This window comes from Microcaecilia unicolor, chromosome 10 (genome assembly GCF_901765095.1).
Source record: "Microcaecilia unicolor chromosome 10, aMicUni1.1, whole genome shotgun sequence".
Taxonomy (NCBI): Eukaryota; Metazoa; Chordata; class Amphibia; order Gymnophiona; family Siphonopidae; genus Microcaecilia; species Microcaecilia unicolor.
The window spans coordinates 173,606,334-173,629,102 of record NC_044040.1 but is presented as its reverse complement, the minus strand read 5'-3'; the positions used below and the strand labels follow the sequence as shown (position 1 = coordinate 173,629,102).

Genomic DNA, 22,769 nt, shown 5'->3' with positions numbered 1-22,769 from the left:
ACTGAGTCTCAGTATAAAATTGGCTTGGGAGCAGAAAACCCAAAAAGGCTAGTACCCATGTTTTATGAATCCCACCTTAGTAATTCTCTTATCCCTTATTTGTCCAGTTTTTTTGTCCTAATTAGACTGTAAGCTCTGTTGAGCAGGGACTGTCTCTTCATGTCCAGTGTACAGTGCTCCGTACGTCTAGTAGCGTTATAGAAATGTTAAGTAGAAGTAGTAGTGAAACTAGTCATAAACCAGGTCAGGAGCTGTTAGCCCATCATCCATCCGCTTGGGAGACAGAGAAAATACTGAATATTCTATGCTGCATAATACTCTTGAGGGGCAAGTCACAAGAATTATTTTATTCCTCTGTCTTCATCCACTGTTAGAGGGACACAACCAATTTATCTGGACTGGTCTGATAGGGTGCTACGGAAACACCCTTTACCTTGGCTGTTTCAGCTGAGCCCACCATATAGACCTGAATAAGTCTGAATGGAGAAAAGGGGAAACATGCCAATATGTCATTAAGTGTACACCTTTCAACTTGATCCAATTATTCAATTACAAATTATTATTCCAGCAATCTTCCAAAACAAGAATGCACCTCTCATAACATGTTTTGGAAAATTGCTAGATTTTTATTAATAGTATTGTTTGTAATTATGCTAAAAGAAAGAGATATATCTACACTTATTTGGATGTGTTGACCCCAATACAGGCATATTCCGCCGAAACAGTGCTGTGTCGGGCTGTTGATCTTACACTACCTGTCCTAGCTAGTTCCACTTTTTTTTTTTGGCTACTCAAGGAAGCCATACTTCCTTAATACTTAATAATACTTAATATCCTGTTCTGTAGCGTTAAAGGCTTTCCTATTGTTTTTGACTGGAACTCCAAATTTGAAATACTTTATATAATCATTTTGTTTTGTTAGATCAGAAAATTTCCATTCACCTCCCCTGTATTTTAATTGCAATGAGTATTTTATTAGTGAACTAGATTATATATGACTTTGTTCCGTGCTTAAAATCACAGTGACATGAATTTCATGCATTTCACAGATAACTGTTCACATATTAATCCACACAACAGTACTATAAACTTTTAAAATCCACTTTATTTCATTTTTTTTCATACAGGACTTAAGGCATCTGCACACAACAATTCTTGCAGATTATAAAATCATTTTGTGTTGGTCAGGTACCATTCCACTTCCTCATTTGATCCCTAAAACTGTGTCGGTGTTGAGATATGACAGTTAAACCAGTGTTAAATCAATTAAATATTTACATAGCACAGCACATTAAGCTTTAGACACTCATTTAGGGGATAAAACCACATCTGTACAGGACAAAGACCACCACTATGACATGTTTGGAAACAGCTATTTACAGGTCCCTATTATGGCATGATATCTATGTCTGTAAACTGGTCCCATGGGAGCAGGTATAAGCATGACACATAATATATTCTAAGGGGTTTAGACTTTAGGATTTGGAAGCACATCATCTTTATTATGCTACCCTGAATGTCATGTGCCTTCCCAACCTCCTCCAAGGTGGTCTCATATCCTAGAATAGCAGGTCCAGCCGATAAAAAAATAAAAACACACACACAACATTTTACTTCGTGGAGCTTTTATACTCATGCTAGTCTCGGATTTGAACTTTGAAAGTTATTCGTCCCAAGAATTTATCCCGATCATCTGAATTTTTTAAATTAGGAGACCCATGGATCTTGCATTCAAATTGTATTCCTTCCTTGGTAGCATTGCTGGTAGTTATTTTAACAGCAACTAAAGGTTGTGCGTAGGTGGCCTAAAAAAAAAAATATGAACACAATTACTTTTTACTTGAAATGTAACTTGATTTTCATGAACTTATGCTGAAAGAAAAATAACTCATTAAGTGTATATTATTAATAAATGTTGGGCTGTATTACTCAATTTCACTAAAAATGTAACCTAAAAAATTGTACTACTGTGACCATGTAACTTCCCATGTACAAGTCCCCTCTGCCCATACATATGAAGTAGTTGGTCAATAATTGTCACGCAGAGGATTTTAAACGAGCAGCCACGACAGTTGGTTGAAGCAAAGTTCTGCGCTCCAAGGTAAAATTGAAGAGCTTATTTCCAAAACTCACTAAGTTCACATTAGTTGCATTGAACTTAGAGGGTTTTGGAAATAAGCCCTTTAATTAAATACATTTTAAAAAGAAAATACTTACTTGAACCTTTTTCCCATAGTATGGAAAGTACATTAAGTCAATTTTTCCATAATCTGGAAAATATAGCAGTTGCACTCCATCGTCTTTCTACAGTGGGAACATAAAAAGCACCTGTTAAGGTTTATGTCCTTGCAGAAAGGGAAGGTGGCTTGATGAAGTGAGAAATACTTAAAAGGTTTTAGCAGTATTACAAACGTTTGAAAAACATGGCTCCCTTAATCAAACCACCACACACACATTTAGAGAAAAAATATAAAACATTTACAACATTCCAATATATATGCATTTTCTATATAATGATGCATTTGTTACTTATAACCCCCATCTAGCCTGCAATGTTACATAAAATATACATTATCACAAGCTCTTTGAAGTCAAATACTAATTCAATAGCAAAAGCTCTTGCTAGAATTTTTAGAAATGTTTTACATCAATAACATTTTAATGCTCTAAAGCTCAAACAATATGCTTAGAGATAGATTTAGTTAATGGCATAACTTTTAAACTATTATACCTTAGTACTAGTTGTTGAAGCATTCAGAATCATGACAAATGTTTAAAACCACTCAGAGTTCTCGCACTTCATTTGTGTCAGAGAAAATTAGAAAATTCAATTTTGCAGAACAAAGTAGAAGATGTTCAAACCAACGATATCACTGAACAACAGTTTAGTATTAAATGGGGAAGAGGGGAAAGTGTACTAATAGCCATATTGGAATTGGAGGAAAACTGAATTGTCTGCATATAACATATTAGATGAAAGAGGTTAAGGATCACTTGGTGCACCCTGGTCTGCCTAGTTATACTTACTTATTGTAGCTGAAGGATTAGAAGCCATACAATCCTGACTATTTGTAGGATATTAGTTCTTACTAGTTAGTGAGTGCAGCCAAATCAGCCTGCAACCCAGGCTAAAAATTGACCACTTCATCCAAGTCTTGCTGTCATGTCCAGCTGGCGGCTGTCATTGCCTCCTTGCAACCATACCATCTCTGTTCTGTGCAAACTGGCTTTGTCAAATCCTTTCTGGCCCTCTACTGTTCCATATAGTCTGCTATAACTGTTTCTTTTACCTACTAACCCCTCTGTCCACCCTTACCTCTGCATTCTATCTTAAAGCATGGGTTATTCCGGGCATCAACCAAGTGGAATAAATAAGCAGCAGTTTTTGGCTTGCCATGAAAATGCATGAGCAGAGCTAGGCCACGACAATAGTGCAGATTACAAACACAAGAGCACCAGCAGTAAACAGCAAGGAAAAATGAACAAGCAGTGTTGATTAACCAGTCTACATACATACCACAGAAATAAAGCACTCAATCTTATTCACAACAGTCAATATATCATCAGCCACATTTCAATAAAGTAACAGTCCTAGCTTAAAGGAAATCCGTCCTAAACTGGTGGAGTCTGGAGTTAGCAGTGGAGGAGAAGGGTGCAGACAGAGATTTACCCAGTGAACAGAGTTCCCGGGGAGGAATGTAGGGAGAGATGAGAGTGTACTGAGGAGCTGCAGCATAAATGCACTTATAGGTCAATAAGAGGAGTTTGAACTGTTTGCGGAAACGGATAGGAAGCCAGTGAAGTGACTTGAGGAGAGGGCTAATATGAGCATAACGACACTGGCGGAATATTAGTCGTGCAGCAGAATTTTCAACAGATTGAAGAGGAGAGAGATGGCTAAGTGGGAGACCTGTGAGAAGCAAGTTGCAATAGTCTAAGCGAGAGGTTCACTTAACCCTCCAATGCCTCAGGTACAAACTTAGATTGTGAGCCCTCCAGGGATAGGGAAATACCCAGTGTACCTGAATGTAACTCACTTTGAGCTACTACTGAAAAAGGTGAGAAATAAATAAAAAAACAAACAAACAAACAAACAGCAGTAGGTGGTGCAGTCAGCACAAGATATTTACTCTCAGCTTTAGTTCTTAACTCGAGAGTATGCCCGAGTAACCAGCGTTGTTAAAGAACTCTAATGAATGTACAAAATTTGACATCAATGATATCTTTATGTAATAAGACAGTAGAACTTCCTTTGTCAGCTGATTTAATAATCTTGTTTTAATCTTGTTTTTCAGGAGGTAATCCTGAAACTCTTCTTCAGTCATCTTGACAAATCTTACCATGTAATTGAGATTCCATAACAGACATACCTTGAAGTACTAATTCTTGAAAAGTAAATATAAAAGGATCCATAAGGTCCTAGAAGTACCCATTTAGATGGGGCTCTGAAAATAGATACATCTTCACTAGAAGGACAATTGAAAAAATATAATTTGACTTGCAAAATCCTAATCAATCAAGCAATGTCCCTCCAGGCAGTAAAGGGATCGTGTTGGTTCGAAGGAACAAAGGAAAGACCCTTATTTAAGATGTACAGTTGAATGTTTGGTACAGGAACACCTGAAATGTTTAGTAGCTAGTATGTCTTTGGCCTCCTGGACCTTGTCACCTTCCACTCTTGATTTTGGCCCCGTCACCGTCCTGCTCTGAACCTTCTCCGTCCTTATTCCTTCTATATGGGGGATGAGAAGTGCCAACTGAGCCAAGACTTGTATACCTAATTTAATTTAATCTGGGCATTTATATTCCACTTTGGTGCTCATGGTACTTTGTGTGTCTAAGTGCTTTGAAAATGAGCCCCTTTGTCTTTCAATTGAAAGCAGTTCACAGAAACAAATTTTGTACAATAATCTCTCAAATCATAATGTCCTTCCAACAGTCACATTTCCTTACTATTTACAAAAGCCATAATCTTGAAGTGACTGAAAATATACCATCTCAATCATTCTCCACTTTCATAAAAGCTTTTACCACTTAAACTGAACTCCTTATAAGAAGGCAGTTGCCATATATCAGATAGCAGTGCATTCTAGACCATAGGACTACAACCTGAAATTGTTTTCTGTCTTGTGTAACACAGCTTATAGTCCTTACCACAGGTCATTCAAGCCAATTGTTGTCTGAAGAGTGCAACTGTTCTTGAAACATGAAGAGTTACAAAGTGGCTTAAGTAAATGGGACCAATCACACTGGCAATTCTCATAAATATTTACTTGTGGAACCACAACTGTAATCCAATATTGTATCCACAATCCAAGTTCATACTCTCCTGTATGTTTCAACTAAACTAATAGTGATCTCAGCGGTGCTCATTACTAAATACTGAAGATAGTAATGGATCCAGCACCCACCTCTTCATCAGTTCACTCCACTACCCTACTATGTTGTGTCTTATACATTATTTTTACTTCTTCAATTAATAGATACTCATCTCTTAAACGTGTCAGACTGGGGGTTAATGGTGTCCGACATGCATGTTTTGCCTATAAAATGGGCTGTCTCAAGGACTCTCCCCTAGAAAACAAGAAAAGTATATCCAGGGTCACTACACAAGCACCATACTTTCCTAATCTCATGCAGTGATCCATTATACATTCAGAACTACTTTCCTTACCCTTAGCCGTATTCAGCGCCAGCTCTGCTATAGTTTTTATGGGGTACATAAGTATTGCCATACTGGGAAAGACCAAAGGTCCATCAAGCCCAGCATCCTGTTTCCAACAGTGGCCAATCCAGATCACAAATACCTGGCAAGATCCCAAAAAAGTACAAAACATTTTATACTGCTTATCCCAGAAATAGTGGATTTTCCCCAAGTCCATTTAATAACGGTCTATGGACTTTTCCTTTAGGAAGCCGTCCAAACCTTTTTAAAACTCCGCTAAGCTAATCGCCTTTACCACATTCTCTGGCAACGAATTCCAGAGTTTAATTACACATTGAGTGAAGAAACATTTTCTCTGTTTTAAATTTACTACATTGTAGCTTCATCACATGCCCCCTAGTCCTAGTATTTTTGGAAAGCGTGAACAGAGGGGCTTCACATCTACCCGTTCAACTCCACTCATTATTTTATAGACCTCTATCATATCTCCCCTCAGCCGCCTTTTCTCCAAGCTGAAAAGCCCTAGCCGCTTTAGCCTTTCCTCATAGGGAAGTCGTCCCATCCCCTTTATCATTTTCGTCACCCTTTTCTGCACCTTTTCTAATTCCACTATATCTTTTTTGAGATACGGCGACCAGAATTGGACACAATATTTGAGGTACGGTCGCACCATGGAGCGATACAAAGGCATTATAACATCTTCATTTTTGTTTTCCATTCCTTTCCTAATAATACCTAACATTCTATTTGCTTTCTTAGCCGCAGCAGCACACTGAGCAGGTTTCAACGTATCATCAATGACGACACCTAGATCCCTTTCTTGGTCCGTGACTCCTAACGTGGAACCTTGCATGACGTAGCTATAATTCGGGTTCCTCTTTCTCACATGCATCACTTTGCACTTGCTCACATTAAACGTCATCAGCCATTTAGACGCCCAGTAAAGTCCTCTTGTAATTTTTCACAATCCTCCCGCGATTGAATAACTTTGTGTCATCAGCAAATTTAATTACCTCACTAGTTACTCCCATCTCTAGGCCATTTATAAATATGTTAAAAAGCAGCTGTCCCAGCACAGACCCCTGGGGAACCCCACTAACTACCACTAACTACCCTTCTCCATTGAGAATACTGACCATTTAAACCTACTCTCTGTTTTCTATCTTTTAACCAGTTTTTAATCTACAATAGAACACTACCTCCTATCCCATGACTCTCCAATTTCCTCTGGAGTCTTTTATGAGGTACTTTGTCAAACGTCTTCTGAAAATCCAGATATACAATATCAACCGACTCACCTTTAGCCACATGTTTGTTCACCCCTTCAAAGAAATGTAGTAGATTGGTGAGGCAAGATTTCCCTTCACTAAATCCATGTTGACTTTGTCTCATTAATCCATGCTTTTGAATATGCTCTGTAATTTTTTCCTTAATAGTCTCTACCATTTTGCCCGGCACCGACGTCAGACTCACCGGTCTATAAATTCCTGGATCTCCTCTGGAACCTTTTTTAAAAATCGGCATTACATTGGCCACCCTCCAGTCTTCCGGTACCACACTCAATTTTAAGGATAAATTACATATTTCTAACAATAGCTCTGCAAGCTCATTTTTCAGTTCTATCAGTACTCTGGGATGAATACCATCTGGTTCAGGAGATTTGCTACTGTTCAGTTTGTAGAACTGCCCCATTACATCCTCCAGGTTTAGAGAATTCATTAAGTTTCTCCGACTCGTCAGCTTCAAATACCATTTCCGGTGCCGGGATCACTCCCAAATCTTCCTCTGTGAAGACAGAAGCAAAGAATTCATTTAATCTCTCCGCTACGGCTTTGTCTTCCCTGATTGCCCCTTTTACTCCTCGGTCATCTAGCAGTCCAACCGATTCTTTTGCCGGCTTCTTGCTTTTAATATACCTAAAAAAGTTTTTACTATGTGTTTTTACCTCCAACGCAATCTTTTTTTCGAAGTCCCTCTTAGCCTTCCTTATCAGCGCTTTGCATTTGACTTGACATTCCTTATGCCGTTTCTTATTTCAGTCGGTTTCTTCTTCCATTTTCTGAAGGATTTTCTTTTAGCTCTAATAGCTTCCTTCACCTCACTTTTTAACCACGCCAGCTGTCGTTTGGTCTTCCATCCTCGCGGAATATATTTGGCCTGGGCTTCCAGGATGGTGTTTTTGAACAGCATCCACGCCTGATGTAAATTTTTGACCCTCGCAGTTGCTCCTCTAAGTTTTCTTTTCACCGTTCTTCTCATTTTATCATAGTCTCCTTTTTTAAAGTTAAACACTAAAGTATTTGATTTCCTATGTATACTTACTTCAAAGCTAATATCAAATCTGATCATATTATGATCACTGTTATCAAGCGGCCCCAGCACCATTACCTCCGCTCCACTAAGGACTAGGTCTAGAATTTTTCCTTCTCTCGTCGGCTCCTGCAACAGCTGCTCCATAAAGCTGTCCTTGATTTCATCAAGGAATTTTACCTCCCTAGCGTGTCCAGATGTTACATTTACCCAGTCAATATCGGGGTAATTGAAATCACCCATTATTATTGGGTTGCCCAGTTTGTTTGCGTCCCTAATTTCCTTTAACATTTCTGCCTCTGTCTGTTCATCCTGGCCAGGCGGACGGTAGTACACTCCTATCACTATCCTTTTCCCCTTTACACATGGAATTTCAATCCACAGTGATTCCAAGACGTGTTTTGTTTCCTGCAGAATTTTCAATCTATTTGATTCAAGGCTCTCATTAATATACAATGCTACCCCTCCACCAATTCGATCCACCCTATCACTACGATATAATTTGTACCCCGGTATGACTGGTTATCCTCCTTCCACCAGGTCTCAGAGATGCCTATTATATCAAATTTTTCATTTAGTGCAATATATTCTAACTCCCATCTTATTTCTTAGGCTCCTTGCATACGCATATAGACATTTCAAACTATGTTTGGTGTTCCTATTTACATCATGCTCAGTACTTGACAGTATTAATTTGCAATCTTTTGTCTGATTTTTATTTTTATTTAAGGACACCTGATCTACTATGGTCTCTTTTTTTGCAACCTCACTATCAGGATACCCTATCTTCCCAGTTTTGGTGATATCTTTGAAAGATACCGTATCCTGAACCATGCGCTTTTGAGCGACTGTCGGCCTTCCCCCCATTTCTAGTTTAAAAGCTGCTCTATCTCCTGGGTAATCCCTTGCAAAGATGGCGGCGGTGTCTATCTATTTGTAGTTTGTTAGTAATGACATCACGCTCCCTCCCCCGGCTCCCTATAGGATGAATGGAGTCACTGATTTATATGAGTGACGCCCACTCCAGCTCCACGTTTAAGCCAGCTGGTGTCACTGTGTATATTATTATTACAGCTATGAGCTTTGGTTCAAGGTCTGAGACTTTGGTTCAGGACCTAAAATGAGGAAAAATCTTACAGGCCCATGACTTTAACCTGAACTTCAGTGTGACTGATCTGTTGTGACATTCTGAGGCAGCAAAATGAGGAATGGGCATGAGTGGAAAAACAGAGTACCATCGTTTAGCAACATTGTGGTCACAGATGTTTTTGAAAAACAGAACAAGATGGCTCCACAGGAAGATGACTTGGTCTTCCAGTAAAAGCTAGTCTATTACTGACTTTTCCAGTAAAAACTGAGTTCGATTCCCACCTCAGGCACAGGTAGCTCTTTGTGACTCTGGGCAAGTCACTTAACCCTCCATTGCCCCATGTAAGCTGCATTGAGCCTGCCATGAGTGGGAAAGCGCGGGGTACAAATGTACCAAAAAAAAAAAAACTAATTAACTCGTTACCATAACCAATCAGTGTTAACCATTATGTTAGAATATCCAACAGATGGGATTGTTGTCAGATTGTCTATGTATGACCTGTTGTGTTAATGAGCGCATATAAGTGATTGTACTTCCTGCTTCAATGGAGAGAGATAGCCACAGCTCGTACCTTTGAACCACCCGAGCTGCTCTCTCCCTATGAGAAACCAATCAATTGTATCTGAATTGGCAAGTAATCCAATTGCTTTCTCATAAGTAGCTTTGAGTCTTTTATATCTACTAATTGGCTTTGGTATTAGATACTCAGACCCAGAGAACACCTATGTGTAGCTGTGGTACTATATTCCCATAACTAATTGGTTGTACATGTCGCTTGTATATTCTGTGGAGTCTCAGATATAGAGGTAATTTCAAGTAGCAATATTCTGCACACCCAGGGAGATCTCAGTAATTGTGACACCTGTGTGGATCACTGACTGACCTCCCTATGAGAAATGAATTGATTGCGCTTACAAATGATCTTGTAATAACTGCCTTGGTGAACATTAATAAAATTTGAGAGCTGATTTCTCATACTCGCAGTTTCCTTCTGATTATTGTCTTCTATATTGCTCAGAGTATGTGCACCACTCTGGGGAGAGAAGAAAAATTTATTTTATACAACTGTTTGTAATGTGAATATATACCACTGTTCTCTGAAATTTAATAAACGATTTATTGAGCCCCCTTCCTTACCCACCTGTACATGTTCCACTATTCTCCATCTAATATCTTCCACAGTATGCTGATTCTGCGTCCAGTGTTCCACTAAAGGGGCCTGGATATTATTTGTGGTGATACGAGATTTATGCTCCGTTAAATGTGTCTTGATAGAGCGAGTACTCCTCACCACATAAATTAATCTGCAGGGGCACTCTATCACGTAAATCACATTACTAGTGTCACAATTAGTGATATCTCTAGCAGGTCCTCCAGTCAGGTGAAAAAGCCTAAAGACAACTCCTAAGGGAAGTGAGAGGGTATGTGAGAATAGATAACCTGCTGTCCTTGGAGAACACCACCTACAGTAAGTATCTTTGCTTTCTCCAAGGACAAGCAGGTCTTCCTCTTCTCACATGTGGGAATCCCTAGCTATAGGGCTAGGATAATCGATCTCAAAACGTCAAGACAAACGTCAACTAACCTGAAACTATATACATACTAGCTGTGGAGGTGCAGCCTGGAACAGAATAAAACAGGGCCTAGGAGGGTGGAGTTGGATTCTAGACACCGAACAGATTCTGCAGAATTGCCTGTCCGAAACAACTGTCGCGTCAGGTATCCTGATCCAGACAATAGTAGGATGTGAATGTGTGGACTGAAGACCACGTTGAAGCCTTGCAAGTCTCCACTATGGAGGCTGATCTCAAGTGGGCTACCAACGCCGCCATGGCTCAGACACTGTGCATCACGACATGTCCCTCAAGAGTCAGCCCAGCCTCGGTATAAGCAAAGAACATGCAGTCTACTATCCAGTTTGAAAGTGTGCGTTTGCTGATGGCCACCGCCAACCTATTGAGGTCAAAAGAAATGAAAAGCTGGGTGGACTGTCTATGGGCTTTAGTCCACTCCATATAGAAGGCTAAGTTATGCAATACACTTTTATCAGGATGGGCATGAGGTCTTGGGGAAAATGTTGATAGAACAATTGACTGGTTAAGATGGAACTCCCAACACTACTTTAGGAAGGAACTGGGTGTGTGCGGAGGACTACTCTGTTTTGATGAAACTTAATATATGATGGATGAGTTACTAGTGCCTGGAATTCATTGACTCTGCGAGCTGAAGTGACCACTACCAGAAACACAACTTTCCAGGTCAAAACCTTCAAATGGCAGGTATCCAGAGGCTCAAAAGACTAAACTGAGATCCCACGACACAATGGGAGGTTTGGTAGGGAGCTTTGTCAACAACAAACCTCTCATGAAACGAAAAACTAAAGGCTGTATAGAGATGGACTTACCTCCCACACAGTTATAAGCACCAATTGCACCGAGATGAGCCCTTACAGAGTTTTTTTGTTTTGTTTTGTTTTTTTTAAACAGAATCAGAAAGGTGCAGGAGGTAATCAAGCAGTTTTTGTGTAGGACAAGAAAAAGGATCTAAGGCCTTGCCCTCACACCAAACCTTCTCTATTTAAGAGAAAAACGTTTTAGTGGAATCTTTCCTGGAAGCCAGCAAAATACGGGACATACCCTCTGGCAATTTGAGGGATCCAAATTCCATTCCCTCAACATCCAATTCGGGAGGGCCATAGAGTAGAGGTTGGGTTACAGAAGGGAACCCTCAGTTCTGTGGTAAGGATCAGAAAAAAACAGTCCAATCACCATGGATCTTTGGAGGACAACTGCAGAAGAAGAGAGAACCAAATCTGTTGTGGCCAGTAAGAAGCGATCAAAATCATGGTGCCCCGATCTTGCCTGAGTTTCAGCAAAGTCTTCTCTATGAGAGGAATGGGAGGATATGCATACAGAAGACCTTGCCCACAATGCAGGAAGAAGGCATCTGACGCTAGTTTGCAGTGTGACCCATGCCTGGAGCAGAACTGAGGGACCTTGTTGAGATAAGTGGTGAAAATATTCACAGAGGGGGTGCCCCACTCTCAAGAGACCACTTGTGTAATTGCAGCATCCTGTTCAGTCTGTCTGCCATAGAACATCACAATCTGGTTATCTGTCTGAATTTGAACAATTAGGTTCTGGAGTCGGTCTCTGAAAGCCTTTAGAGCATTCCAAATGGCCCAAAGCTCAAGGAGATTGATGTGGAACTGAACCTCCTGAGCGGACCACTGACCTTGAGTACGAAACCCATCCACATGAGCTCCCTAACCCAGGTTGGATGCATCCATTGTCAACACCTGAGGCGGTAGTATTTGGAATGGAAGTCCCAGAGTCTAATTGGACCAGATTGTCCACCACAGAAAGGTGTGAGCCAGCTCCGGTGGAATGCGAATGACATCCATTAGGTTCCCAGCTGCCCGAGACCACTGGAAAACTAAGGTCCATTAGGCTGCTCTCAAATGGAGCCATGCCATGCACTGTGAAGGCCATGTGGCCCATCAATCTCCACATCTTCTGAGCTGAAACCTGCTGGCTGCTACGGACCTGAAAGGCAAGTTATCCGCTCTCGCTTGAGGAAGGAAGGGCTAAGCCTGTATCGTATCTAGCAGGGCTCCTATGTACTCCAGTTGGCAAACTGGTTGAATATGGGACTTGGGATAATTTATGACAAACACCAAGCAGCTCTAGCATCTGAATAGTCATTCACATTTACTCCATTGCTCCCTCCTGAGATGTGCTTTTGACCAGCCAATTGTGCAGGTAGGGAAACACATACACCCCCAGTCTGTGTAGATACGCTAAAACTACCGCCAGACACTTGGGTGAAAACTCTAGGGGCAGATGCCAGGCCATGATACTGGTAGTGGAGTTTCCCCACTCAAACTCTGAGATACCTCCTGTGAGTTGGAAGTATAAAAATGTGGGTATAGGCATCCTTCAAGTTCAGAGAGCATAGCCAATGGTTTTCCTGAAATAGAGAGGGAGTAGGGTACCCAAGGAAATCATCCTGAACTTTTCCCTTTACCAAAAATTTGTTCATGGCCCTTGGATCTAGGATGGGCCAGAATACCCCCGTTTTCATGATCATAAGAAAGTACCTGGAATAGAACCCTTTCCCTTCTTCCCCTGGTGGTACAGGTTCAACTGCTCGGACCATAGAAGAGCAGAGATTTCCTCTACAAGTGCCTGCTTGTGCTGAGAGCGGATTTAAGACGGGTAAGTCATCCGGAATGGATACTCTTTGTGTAGCTATGCTCTGCTGGAGTCAGTCAATAGCCCATGCCCTGCTTTGACTGGGGATCGGGCTGGCGAAGTCTGGGATGCTGTGCCTGAGTCGCTTGATCTGAGGCAGGTACCTGCACCTTTGAGAGTAGTAGGACCAACGCCTCTGCCCGGTTGAAAATCATCTTGTTGAAGATGATGCAGATGGAGGATGCAGAGATTGTGTCAGTGTGCTTCTTGATGAGGTTAGCAACCTACTTTCTCTCCAAACAAGTTGTCCTCTTAGCATGGCACGTCCACTAGTCTCTCTTGAACAGCCTGTTCCAGGTCAGACACATGTAGCCATGAGAGTCTGTGCATCCTCACACCCATACCAGAGAGCCTGGATATAACATCAAAAGTATCATTGGTGCCCATGGCCAGATAATGCCTACACTCCATCTGCTTGTTGGCCAACTGGTGAAGTTCAGTGGCCTGATCTGAAGGGAGAGACTCCACCAGACTAAGTATACTGTTTATCAGAGACTCCAAGTACAACCTCGTGTACAGCTGGTAGGACTGGATGCACCATAAAACAGACTAAAAGACTACACTATAAAACACTGATTGGACCAAACTACAAAGACACACACAAACTCTTCTACCTTGTAAATAAACTGCTAGACACCACACCAGTCACAAACAATAGCAAAGACACACCAGGAGTCGACGATCTCGCGAAATACTTCAAGGAGAAAATTATACAACTACGACTCAAAATACCCACCAGCACTATTGAATTTGCCACACTCCTAAATTGCCTAGACCCAGAAGACGGAATATACCCAGCAGACAGAATTTGGACCGAATTCGAATTACTGTCAGAAGACCTAATCGTTAAAACTCTCAAAAGATTCGCCAAATCCCAATGCAAACAACGTTTGCCCAAGCAACCTCATGAAATCAGCTCCTCAACAATTCATAACAGACCTAACGAACCACTTGAATTTCATGCTACAAAACGGACTTTTCCCAAAGGAAAAATTTTACTCACCCCAATACCCAAAGACACAAAGAAAAATGCAAGCGAAATAACCAACTACAGACCAGTTGCTTTATACCACTAATAACCAAAATAACAGAAGGAATGGTAACCAAACAACTCACAAATTATCTTGACAAGTTCTCAATACTACACAACGCCCAATCAGGATTCCGGTCAAATCATAGCACAGAAACAGTACTAACCACCCTACTGACCAAATTCAAGCAAAAGATCGCAACCGGCACCAATATACTCCTCTTACAATTTGACATGTCAAGTGCCTTTGATATGGTCGACCACGGAATCCTATTACACATACTTGAATATTTTGGCATCGGAGGCAATGTCCTAAATTGGTTCAAGGGGTTCTTAACTCTACGCTCATACCAAGTCACTTCAAACTCAACCACGTCTGCCGCATGGACACCTGAGTGCGGAGTACCGCAAGGATCCCCCCTTTCACCAACAATTTTCAACCTACTGATGACTCCACTAGCAACACTTCTATCAAATCACAACCTTAACCCTTACATATATGCCGACGATGTAACGATATATATCCCTTTTAAACAAAATATCAATGAAATCTCCAACGAAATCAACCAAAGTCTACACATCATGCATACTTGGGCAGATGCATTCCGACTGAAACTGAACGCAGAAAAAACCCAATGCCTCATACTAACCTCCCAATACAACACGACCAAATTCACCGCTATCAACACACCTAAACTAAACCTACCAATATCAGATAATCTAAAAATCCTCGGAGTAACAATCGACCGCCACCTAACACTTGAAACTCACGCGAACAACACCACAAAAAAGATGTTCTACTCCATGTGGAAACTGAAAAGAATAAAACAATACTTTCCAAGATCTGTCTTCCGCAACCTAGTGCAATCACTTGTACTCAGTCATCTGGATTACTGCAACTCAATATACGCAGGTTGCAAAGAACAAATACTGAGAAAACTTCAGACAGCCCAGAATACAGCAGCCAGACTCATCTTCGGAAAACCAAAATATGAAAGTGCAACACCCCTACGTGAGAAGCTACACTGGCTCCCGCTCAGAGACCGTATCACCTTTAAAGTATGCACGCTGGTTCACAAAATCATTCACAGTGAAGCCCCTGCATACATGTCTGATCTAATAGACTTGCCACCTAGAAACGCCAAAAGATCATCTCGAACCTTTCTCAACCTCCACTTTCCTAAGTGCAAAGGCATAAAGTACAAAGCACTACATGCATCAACCTTCTCCTACATGAGCACGCAACTCTGGAATACATTACCACGTAACTTGAGAATGATTCACGAATTAATCGACTTCCGCAAACGACTGAAGACCTATCTCTTTGAAAAAACTTACTGCAAGGATCAAAACATATGAAATCCATGCACACTAATAGATATGCATCAATACACTCCCTCATGAATTCTCTTCCCCCGTATTCTACCCACATTCACAATTCAACCTACAGATAAATTGTTATACACAACGTTATCTTGCTATGATCCGTACACCCTATCATTCCCCCAATGTTACATCCTACATTATCTATGCCCCAAAGATGATTTTACCGAATTTGCTTCCTATAACTCCTCATAATGTAACCCATAATCTTAATGTAACAAACTGTACTTCCATCATTCACAATGTATTGTAAGCCACACTGAGCCCGCAAATAGGTGGGAAAATGTGGGATACAAATGCTATAAATAAATAAAAATAAATAAAAAAATGCAGGCAACAAGTATTGAGGCCTAAAAAGTCTTCCTCCCAAACAAATCCAAAGTTCTGGTCTCTCATCCCAAGGGTGCCAAGGCATGAGACTGAGAACTCTTGGCCTGTTTGAGAGCAGATTCGACTACCATGGAGTGGTAAGGCAGCTGGGCACTCTTGAATTCGGGAGCCTTCTGGATACGATATTGCGTATTCACCTTCTTGGGTGCGACATTCACTGTGAGGTGAGACTCCCAGTTCTTCAACAGCGTGTCCTTAAGGATAGAATACAGTGACTTCCTTCCTTAGGAGGAGACTTATAGCTGAAAATGGATAACATCTCTGCCCTGGGCTCCTCCTCAGTCTCCAACTTAAATGGGACAGCTGTAGCCATCTCTCTGACAAAACTGGTGCAAGAGAGAGCCTCTGGAGGAGATTTTCACCTCTCTTGAGGAGGTGAGGGTTCAGATGGGATTCCATGACTCCTCCTCTGAGAAGTTATGGATCCTCATCTGATTCCCAAGAGCAGTCCTAATCAGACTCTTCCTCAAACTGAGGATCAGGAGATTGAGCCTGCAATGGCCACGACCTTGTGGAACGATGCCCACATTCTGAAGAGCCCCGAGGTGCAGTTGTGCCCTCAGACACCGGGGAAGCTTCCTCCCCCATTGTAGAAGGGGGTACTGTATGTCCTGACCTCAATGCCGACATCTGGTGGGGTGCCACTGATGAAGCCTTGGAGAGGGCCTGGGGCTGTTCTGCTAGGGGTGCAAATGCCCTTGATGCCAAAGCAGAAGTTCCCTGCAGCAACTGTGCCAGCTCCTCTTGGAGCATACTCCGGAATCGCTCATCAAAGGTAAGCACTGGCAAAGGCATGAGAGCCAAAGCAGATGCAGCCTGAGTAGGCATCAGTGCCGAACCAGTGGCAGGGATATGGCCGCTCGATGACTGGTGCACAAGCATCACTTCCACAGAGGGGAAGCGGTCCTCCCAATGCCAGCACTTCTCGGGTATCGGAAAGTCTGATGACCTGGTGCTCCTAGCACTGTGGGTCGAGGAAGACTGAGGCTTATGATTCTTGGGTTTCCCCTGATGCACACAGCTTTGGTCCCCGAGTGCCAACAAGAACGCCGCTGAATCTGAGTGACTCCTCAATATCGGGTCCAATGTTGACCAGACCCGAGGTCTGCTGAAGTGCTCAGTGTTGACACAGGCGGAGACCCGCTGATGTCGGAACAGCCATGGAGGTTGACGCTGTTGATGCTGAAAACAATGGTCTGGTCTCCGAAGAGTCAAAAAGATGTTCCATTTGAGCCGGTCGCACCTAAACAGAGGGGGGGGGGGGGGGGGGGGGGGGGAATGGCCCATCCAACAGTAGCACATGTTTTTTAGCTTTTTCAGTTTTGTCTCACGAATATCTTGGAGGAATACCTATAAACGTCAGACTCAGGACCCCTGAGGAAGGCCTGCTGGCCGAAACACGGACCGTGTAGGGTCCTATTAAACTTTTCTGGCGCTCTAACTCCCTTGTTTTTGGTCTATTTTGGGTTGTCTTCCGCCTTTTTTGTGTTTTGTTCTGTCCTTACGGGAGATTTGGACTTCCTTTTTTTGTATGCACCTCTTGAAGCCACAGGGGGTCTTTCCTGGACATCAAAAAAAGAATCTCAGTTAAAATTAAACTCCTCAATCTTGAACTGTGAAAAAAAGTGTGTGTGGGGGGGGGGGGGGGGGGAGAGAGTGCTCAAACTGAGATTGGGGCTGCAGCCTAATCGCATAGCCCACTGCCAAAAATGAACTTAAAAGGAAGGGAGAACTTGAAATTAAAAGAAAAAATAAGAGAAAACATGAACATGAAAAAAAAAAAAAGACCCGCATGGGAAAATACTCACTAAATCAACAGCACAACAGAAAAATGAAGACTGGTGGACCCATGCTCCCATGTCAGGCGGGAAGGCACCAGGGCATGCGCGGTGGGATGCTACTAGAAAATTCTATACTGTAAGCTAGTCAGCATCTTCACTAGGTTCCATCGGGGTGTCACCCACATGTGAGAATTGGAAGGCCTGTTTGTCCTCAGAGAATAACCTTTATTAACTCTGGGTTAGCTGAAGGGGAAGTTTTCCATCAATCCATAACACATTACTTTTCTCTAGGTTAACTTCAAAGCATTTGTTTTTTTATTCACAATGGCAGATTTTATCCCATGGGAAGAGGATATTTTCTGCATAAATATAATATGAAATTCCTAAAGAACTCAAAACAGGGCACAATCCTCCTGCACTTTTTTGACAGGTCCAGGCTGTCAAAAGCACAGACCTGTCAAACACAGGTGCTGGAGGTTTGTGGGACCCCAAGACCCCCCTCCCAAAGCAAGACACTGGTGGCCTAGTGCCCCCCCCCCCCCCCTTCAAGCACCTACACTACCTCCCTAAGGACAGCAGCACGGGAGGGGAGGAGGTCCGGTGGATCTCCAGCCCCCCTAAGTCCCCCACCCAAAAAAATATACCTAGCAGCCCAAGTGGCCTGCCGACCCAACCCCCCCTCCCTCCCTGGTGGTCTAGTGGCAAACCCGTCCACTCCCTCCCCCATACCACAGCATTGGAGGAGAAAGTAGCACTCCCTCCTCTTTCCAGCGCCGCCTTCAACATGGCAGCGCTCTACACAGGGCTTATATGGTAGGGAGCACCGCCCAGTGCATCCCTGTTTCAGAACAGCACGGGGAATTGATCATCAGGGCCTGAATCAAGAGAGACTAAAGGAACATGTCCCGCCTCCTCTGATGCAATTTTATTTTCACAAGGGTGAGCCGCAGCTGAAGGAAGGCCCTCAGAGCCAAATGGAGGAAGCCTACTTGAACTACTGACTGCTGCCAGTGACCTAAGCAGGTTTACAGAACTGCCTGAGAGGGAGGAGGGAAGAGAGAGATCTGATGAGAGGGTGAGGAAGAGAAGGGTAGGGGGCGGAAGAGAGAGAGAGAGAGAGAGAGAGAGAGAGAGAGAGAGAGAGAGAGAGAGAGAGACGTTGACCTGGGGGTTGCAGAAGAAAGGGAAGGGGGAATATGGACATGGGGAGGGGGAGAGGCAGGGACACAGATGAGTAATGCAGTATGGAGAGGGGCAGGGGTTACCAAGAGGGCATAAGCTGAACATGGGGGGATTAAGGATAGGAACAACACGGAGGGGAGATGCTGGACAAGACGGATAAGGACATAGAGGGAATGCATGATGGACATGGATGGAAAAGAAAGAGTGGGAATTTTGAGGGGATACTAAGGATTAGAGAGTTGCATGGGGCCAGAAATCTAATCTGTCCCCGCCTGTCCCTGTGGGAATCTAACCCATCCACACCCGTCCCCGCAGTATTCTAACCTGTCCCTGCCGCAAGTAATCTCCTCCATCCCAGCTCCCGGCCCACCATGCCTCAGTCACTTTGACTCCCGATTCCCCCCCCCCCCCCCCCAGAAAGCCAGATTCTACAAGCAAGAAAAATTCTAGTAAAAGTAACATAAATCATTTTCTTCTGTACTCTGCTAAGACAGCACATGTACAGATTAGCAGGACCCAAAGCGGTCCAAAACAACACAGTTTATACTTAATTGTTCAACCGCCCCTTAGGAATCACCTTTGGGTTTAAAAAGCAAAGCCATGTGCATGTAAGGATTGGATAAATGATTTAAATTTAAAGTTTAAAGCAAATGCACTTAATATGTAATACTTGGTAGCAATAATGAAACAGTGATAGAATATTCACATCACATAGAAAGCAGCCTGAGGCAATAGATTTATTTTCCACTGAACATAATTAACTTTGTATAAACTTGGCGGCTAATACTGTCCTAAAAATGGCCGCCGAGAGTTCAAGCGGCTTGAAGTCTTGGCAGCCATCTTAAACAAGCGGCAGCGGCGAAAGGATCAGCGGCAGCGGGCAGGAAAGCATGGAGACCTTTCCTGCGCCGAAGCAAACCACTAGACCACCAGGGTGATGCGAGATATGTGTGGGGAGGACATCCAGTGTGGATGGGAGGGAGGGAGCTGAAGACAGGATTGTCTCCGTTTCCCCTTCTGTTCCATGGGAACCCCGCAGGACCTGGGTCCATCTCTGCGGGATCCCTGTGGACCTTGGTCCATCTCCACGGGATCCCAGCGGGATTCCCACAGTATTCGTCGGAATCCCACTATCCCTGTACCTATGTAGCTCTCTACTAAGGATATGGCAATTTGTAGAGATGAGTGGGGGTGCACTGATGAGTTGGTACGAAAGAGGGGTAAGAGAAGGGGAAGAAGTGTGGGAAAAGGTTGAGAGAGAGTGTGAATGACCTAAAAAAAATGGAAAGAGAATGAGATGAATTGAAAAGGGATGGGGTTACTGTGAAGAAGTATGTGAGGAAAGGGTTATGCCCGTGTGGAAAATGTTACTCTAAGATGGTGAAAGACAGGCAATAGGAGATGGTGTAAACGCTAAGAGGCAGAATGGCCTGGAGAGAAGGGAAAGAAGGAGAGGCAGGGATGAAGCTGGGGCAGGTGAGGGCTGGAAAGGTGAGTATAGAAGATAGAAATGGTGGACCAGGGAGCGGGTGAAAGATAAAGAGGAAGGGATAGGAGACTAGGGAAAGAAAGACAAGAGTAATGGAAGCGCTAGAGAGGGGATAAGAGGAAGAATGAAAAAGCTGGTAGGTACATGAAAGGTGAAAAGGATGAGACTAAGGACTAGAGTGTAAGAGAAAGGGAGAAATCAAATGAGCAGATATAAAGGCAGAGAAGACAATATATAAAAAGAAACATCAGTGCCAGACAGATGTAGAAAAGGAAAAGAAGACGAGGAGAGAGAAGAAATGGAAAGGCAAATCTAGAAAATAAATTTTGGAGAATGACATAAGGAAAGTGAAAAAGACTGGGACCAGCCCAATTAGAAAAATAAAATGCCCAGAGAAAGGTAATGAAGAAAATTATTTACTATTTTTCAAGGATTGGGATGTGCCCGTTTTGAGAAATATACATCTTTTTTATTTTTATATTTTGTAGTGTGTGGCAAAATAGTGGTTTTCCAGCATGTGAATTATAAGAATAGTTCATGAAGTGTATTTCTCTAGTTTGGCCAGCAGATGGTGCATGTTTTATGTTTAAAGTAGAGAGCTGCACGGCTTCCGTCCCCGCGGGAATCCCGCGGAACCCGCGGGATTCCCGCGGGGACGGAGGTAGTTCCTGCGGGGTTCCCGCGGGGATGGAAGCAGTTCTGCGGGGTTCCCGCGGGGACGGAGGCAGTTCCTGCGGGGTTCCCGCGGGGATGGAACCAGTTCTGTGGGCTTCCCGTGGAAGTGTAAGCTGCACCTGCACCAGCCTCTCATCTACCGAATACCAATTTATTTGAGTGCTGTCTCTTCCTCCTCTTCTTCCTTGCTTTAACAGCATAAATGTGGAAAGTCTTCCATTAAGGAGGTGGTAGAGTCACAAATGATGAGGTAGAGTCACAAATGATGACGGAATTCAAAAAGGCATGGGATGAACACAGAGGATCTCTAATTAGAAAATGGAAGTTATATAAAAGCTAACCTTAAATGGCTGCATGTGTGTGGATATGTCAAGTGACACTTAGATGGCTACTCTGGCTGTGATGAACTAGAGCTGATACCTGGCAGACTTGTATGGTCTGTGTCTCATACATGGCAATCTGGTGTAGGATGGGCTGGAAAGGGCTTAGACAGCAACTTCAGTGGCTGGAACATAAGGACAGTGCTGGACAGACTTTTACGGTCTGTGTCCCACAAATGAGAACATGAATAGGCTGGAGTGGGCTTCGATGGCAACTCCAGCAGTTGGAACATAAGGATGGGGCCAGATAGACTCCTGTGGTCTTTGTTCCAGAAACACGAAAGAAAGACCATAATCAAGTATATAATATCACACTCGTTGATTTAATGATGAATTGATCATGAGTGTGACTATTGGGCAGAGTGGATGGACCGTTCAGGTCTATTTGCTGTCACTTACTATGTTACTGTTAATCCTCTTTGCTCCCAGGCTGGTGCACAGACCTCAGCTCTGACACAGGCACGAGAATCAGATGTCACCTGACCTACTGGCGCGTGCATGTGGCGGCCTCTCAGCACACACTGCCAGTGAATCAGAGACAAATCTTACATGTGCGCACCAGAGTGTTCCAAGTTCCAACTTCCATTCCTTCCTTGCCTACAGTGCTGTGGCTCAAATCCAGAAGGGAGCTGACTGGAACTTTCTTTTATGTACTATTAAATTCTTACGGGGATGGGTGGGGATGGGTTAAATTCTTGCGGGGACGGGTGGGGACGGGTTGGGATGGTTTTAATTTTTGCGGGGATGGGTGGGGACGGGTAAGATTCCAGCGGGGATGGGTGGGGATGGGTAAGATTCCAGCAGGGACGGGCGGGGATGGGTAGGATTTCTGTCCCCGTGCAACTCTCTAGTTTAAAGCCTTTACAGAGAAATGACTATTCTTCTTTAGTTTAACACAGAGAGGAAGTAACCTGCAGTGATGTGGCCAGCTACTTTTAAAACTTATTGTTTTGGGCTCTGACTGGCTCATTACAGTTTGAATATTTTTATATAATCTCTTGTAAGAGGGGATAGCTCTATTGTTGGAGAATATGGAGGTGAAGGATTTATATTGAGATACTGTCCAGTCCTGTAAAGAATCCAATTTCACTCCCACACAAAAGGATATGTTGAAAGATGCTATCAATTATAATAGCAGGTT

The 22,769-nt window shown here is 43.0% G+C and overlaps 1 protein-coding gene across 2 annotated transcripts in view; it reads right to left on the bottom strand.

Moving 5' to 3' along the window:
• Positions 1-1,085: 1,085 nt before the first annotated feature.
• Positions 1,086-22,769, bottom strand: part of ATP1B3 (ATPase Na+/K+ transporting subunit beta 3) — a 141,839-nt gene continuing 120,155 nt past the window's right edge. For both annotated transcript variants that reach the window (XM_030216675.1, XM_030216677.1), the window contains exons 6-7: positions 2,218-2,304; positions 1,086-1,805 (exon numbers count right to left, since the gene is read on the bottom strand). In XM_030216675.1, coding sequence (XP_030072535.1) covers positions 1,638-1,805; positions 2,218-2,304 — 255 coding nt within the window. In that variant the 3' untranslated portion in view covers positions 1,086-1,637. The remainder of the gene's footprint in view (positions 1,806-2,217; positions 2,305-22,769) is intronic.